This window comes from Anarrhichthys ocellatus, unplaced genomic scaffold, assembly GCF_004355925.1.
Source record: "Anarrhichthys ocellatus isolate YVR2014 unplaced genomic scaffold, GSC_Weel_1.0 scaffold4990, whole genome shotgun sequence".
In the NCBI taxonomy this organism is placed as follows: domain Eukaryota; kingdom Metazoa; phylum Chordata; class Actinopteri; order Perciformes; family Anarhichadidae; genus Anarrhichthys; species Anarrhichthys ocellatus.
Window position 1 is genome coordinate 1 of NW_022284964.1, and position 3,844 is coordinate 3,844.

Sequence of the window (3,844 nt, forward strand, 5' to 3'; positions counted from 1 at the left end):
TATATGTATGTATGTATATGTATATATATGTATGTATGTATATGTATGTATATGTATATATGTGTGTGTATATGTGTATATATGTATATATGTGTGTGTATATATATGTGTATACACACACACACAAAAACTGTGGGTGTAATGGCAAGTACCTTTTTATAGATGCTCATGATGATGTGTCCTCTACCTTTTTTGTGTGTTCATTTATTAACCGGTGTGTTTTTGTCCTCCTCAGACCAGAATGAGGCTCGGCCTGTCCTGTCAGCCTCTCGCCTCCTAGAGAGAAGACTCATCTTCCATCTGAATCTGGTCTCAATTGTCAAACAGCACCACAAGGTCAGCAGCTGCTGCATTATTGTTTCCTGTTAGTTTCATATAGTAAGAGTCACAACTAGGCATTGGTAGCAAATGGGGAGGAGTTTCGATCATGGCACAGTCCCAAGTTTGAAAGTAAACACTGTGGTCTGAGATGGTTGCCTCCACTGACACACGGAGAATACATTTTGGTGTCGAATTTCTGCTAACGAGTTTGCATATTACCTCTCTGGATTTATTATTTTTTCCAACACAACCTTGCAGACAGTTTTGGAAAAGTAATGGATATTTGCTTCAGAAATACCTGTATAATTAAGTACACATGGTTTTCTGTGTTGGGTAACATCATTGTCAGACCTGAGATGCGGCTACATTTGGGCAATACCAGGTCTTCACTTAGAAAAGTAACTCATAAGACATGGTGATGATGACATCGTTCTCTGCTGGAGGAGCAGAGGGGCCCTGTTCTCCAATGCTGGGGAGCCGGAACAGTGGGCTGCTGCTGCCGGACCACCTTGTCTGCTGAGCCAGGCACACATGGGGAGGTGAAGCCTCCTGGCCGTGATCTCCCCAAAGCCCACCGTTCCTGTTTCCCAGTACCATGGCATTTGAAAACGAACCTCGCCAAACAAAAATCCCACCAATGTTATTTTTATTAATTTACATTTTTAAATATTATTTTTAAGTTAGTTCTTCTGGCAAAATTTTGTACACCGGTTAATGGTTTCCTGACAACAAAATTGTGACTGGCTAAATTGCCTGTAACTTTGGAAAACCACTATCTACAGTGGCTGTTGAGCAAAAAGCCCAGCCTTCAAGTCATGTGAAGATACAATCCATGTTTTTCTGGTCATATTCCCCAATACTCATGGTTTGTCTTTAATTTTAGTTAACATATACGTGGTACATTGTGACATAGATTTTATTTTTTAAATCATGTCTACACAGATCTTTCAGAGTGTATGTTCATAAATCTTTCATCAAAGATGTGGAAATGTATTGGTATAAATGTTTATGAACCCTGTCTCTGTCTGCAGATCTTCCTGTCCTTGTTAGTTCCTCCAGTGTCTGTTCCAGAAAACAAACTCACCCGCTGGCATCCTCGCTTTAATGTGGACACTATGCCAGCCGTCTTAACTAGCTCGCTGCCTCAGCCTCCTGACACTGACAAACTGGCCACAGCTCAGGAGGTGCTTGACAAGGCTCGCTCACTCATCACACCCAAGGTACTGTGTTCATTTAAAGTGGTCAATGTTCTGCCATTAAGAATAATGTAATGTTTAAATGTCGGACTTGATTTTATAATGCCGACTGGAATGTTCAATATATTAATTCATCATCGGTCTGTCTAAATCAAATGGAATTATTCTTTTGTCCTGCATTTAGATGGAGAAGGCTTTGATTTCTCTGGCTCAGAAGACAGAAGATAAAGCTGCAGAGAGAAAAGAGCCTGCATCTCCACAGAACCCAACAGTCCCCCAAGTGTCTACTCCATCAACTGCCCCTGCAGCTCAGGTCCCAACTGCCCTGAAAGGAGTGTCCCAGTCACTGCTGGACAGAGTAGGTGGACCGGGAGGAGGGCGGGGTATATTAGTGCTGGGGTGGGCAGTTTGAACTAGACTTGATGTGTTTTATTAGCCTGCTTGAATTGGCCTTTGCCCACCCAGAAAACCATGTTGAGATTAATCCATGTGTTGTTTTGTTGGTGTTTCAGATTCGTGCAAAAGAGGCCCAGAAGCTCCAGGCAGCCATGACACGAAACCCCACACAAGAGGACCGCCTGCTGATGATGTCACGGCTTCCCGAGCTGGCCAGGATTCTCCGGAGCGTTTTTGTTGCAGAGAAGAAATCGTCTTTAATTATGGAAGTGGCCTGTAACCGGACGGTGGCCAGCTACAGATCTGCTCTCAGTACAGGTTGGTTCAAACAATAAGAAATATCAGCAGAGCTGGATGAGAGTAGCTGAGAACCAACTTACATTTTTTTAACTGCTAGATGACGAGTAGAAGAAGCTGAGGCAAATGGCATTTAACTGTAGCTTTCAACATTATTTTTTAGTAGAAAACCAGTTGCTGTCTTCTAATAGCGTTTTGGAAAAGAACTGCAATGTCATTGGGTCTTCCTCCTCTCCAACAAACAGGTGAGATGGAGAAACACATCCGTCTTCTGGCAGAAGTGGCTACTGATTGGCTGACTATTCATCCATTAAGGAAGGACTTCTTCCTGAAGTTGAACAAGAACATGGAGCTCAACATCGTTCTGGACAAACTGAGCGGCAGACTCCGAGAGGAGGAGAGAATCTGAGATGCAAATGACAGAATGATGACTTAGTGAATTTCTCCCACCCTTGATGTGAGTGCTGCCAGCAGACTGAAGGCTAGTTGCTTTAAAGTGCAATATTTTTAAATGAATTTCACTTGTTTGTGGACAGTAGGCACGAATGTCCGACATTTTAAACACAGCGGGTTTTGTTGTGGTCAAGGCCTTACAGAAATGGTCGCAGATTGATCTAGGCACAGCTCCAGCACGTCGGTATGTCCCAAAGGTACGACCAGACCTAGTCCTGGTATTTATTCCACCAACGCCCTGTGTTGTAAAGAGGTTGTTTTAATCACATTTCTGTTATAGTGATTGTGTTTTGTTTTTCCTTCCATGAAAGTGTAATGTCAATGTAGCCTTCCAGTCTTTTTAGGGATACATTTCCTACAATGTAGAACTGATGAATGTTTACATTTTTTGAGGTCACTGTTTGATAGTGTTTAAGAAATACAAGCATCTGTCCAAGTTCTGCGCCCTCCACTTGTTATTAAATATTACAGTAAAATTAAAGACAATGATTGCATTAAATATCTGACAGCTGGTGATAAACCCATCCTGTCAAGATTACAGGAGAAAAGGAGTCATGGGTGTAGTGAGTGAGGGAAAAAAAACTTGTAGCATCTTTTCATACAGAAATTGCTGCCTTGTTTTCCCAGATTTTGAGGTTTCTGCCCACGCAACACAATGGAGATGGTGGGATTTCAATTGTGGTGTTGCAATGGTTAAGAAAATATTTAAAACAAAGGTTGGTCTCAGTGCCATATTGATGAAACCATTCCCATTGACAAGGCAAATGAAATGCAAAAATATAATCTGAAAATAATTGGATTAGAAAATGATCTGGGCAAGCAAAGACTTTTGGCCGCCATTTTATGGTTTAGAAAAACATATCTAACTATTGAATGGATTTTCATGACATTTGGTAAATTCAAGACCTTCAGAGCCACTAACATGGCTGTGTACTTGTTTTGTCTTGCTTATACATCATAGGTACATACATTACATTCTAAAGGAGGCAATACTCCTTTGGAATCTTGCCTGAAAATATCAGTGGTCGATCAGTTGCTTTGTCTCCATGATACAGTCTCGGCACAGGACATTGTGGAAGAAAATGGCTTTCTTGATATAAGGATTCTTTAGTTGGCTTCCTGATACCATCCTCTGTTTCTGTCTGTGGAGAGTCCTTTGATATATTTATTCAGTGTGGCTT

General features: G+C 41.5%; 1 protein-coding gene across 1 annotated transcript; it reads left to right on the plus strand.

Moving 5' to 3' along the window:
- The first annotated feature begins 78 nt into the window (after positions 1-78).
- On the plus strand, positions 79-3,247 carry LOC116379710 (DNA replication factor Cdt1-like). Its single transcript, XM_031841682.1, has 5 exons — positions 79-336; positions 1,353-1,541; positions 1,702-1,875; positions 2,030-2,231; positions 2,456-3,247. Exons 1-5 carry the CDS (start codon positions 163-165, stop codon positions 2,617-2,619), a joined length of 903 nt encoding a protein of 300 aa, XP_031697542.1. The 5' UTR covers positions 79-162; the 3' UTR covers positions 2,620-3,247.
- Positions 3,248-3,844: the final 597 nt, after the last annotated feature.

Excerpts from the sequence above, each read along its gene's own strand:
- LOC116379710 (XM_031841682.1), top strand. The coding sequence starts at position 163 with ATGCTCATGATGATGTGTCCTCTACCTTTTTTGTGTGTTCATTTATTA. Across the intron at positions 337-1,352 it reads TTGTCAAACAGCACCACAAG|ATCTTCCTGTCCTTGTTAGT; the intron begins GTCAGCAGCTGC and ends CTCTGTCTGCAG. Across the intron at positions 1,876-2,029 it reads CCCAGTCACTGCTGGACAGA|ATTCGTGCAAAAGAGGCCCA; the intron begins GTAGGTGGACCG and ends TTGGTGTTTCAG.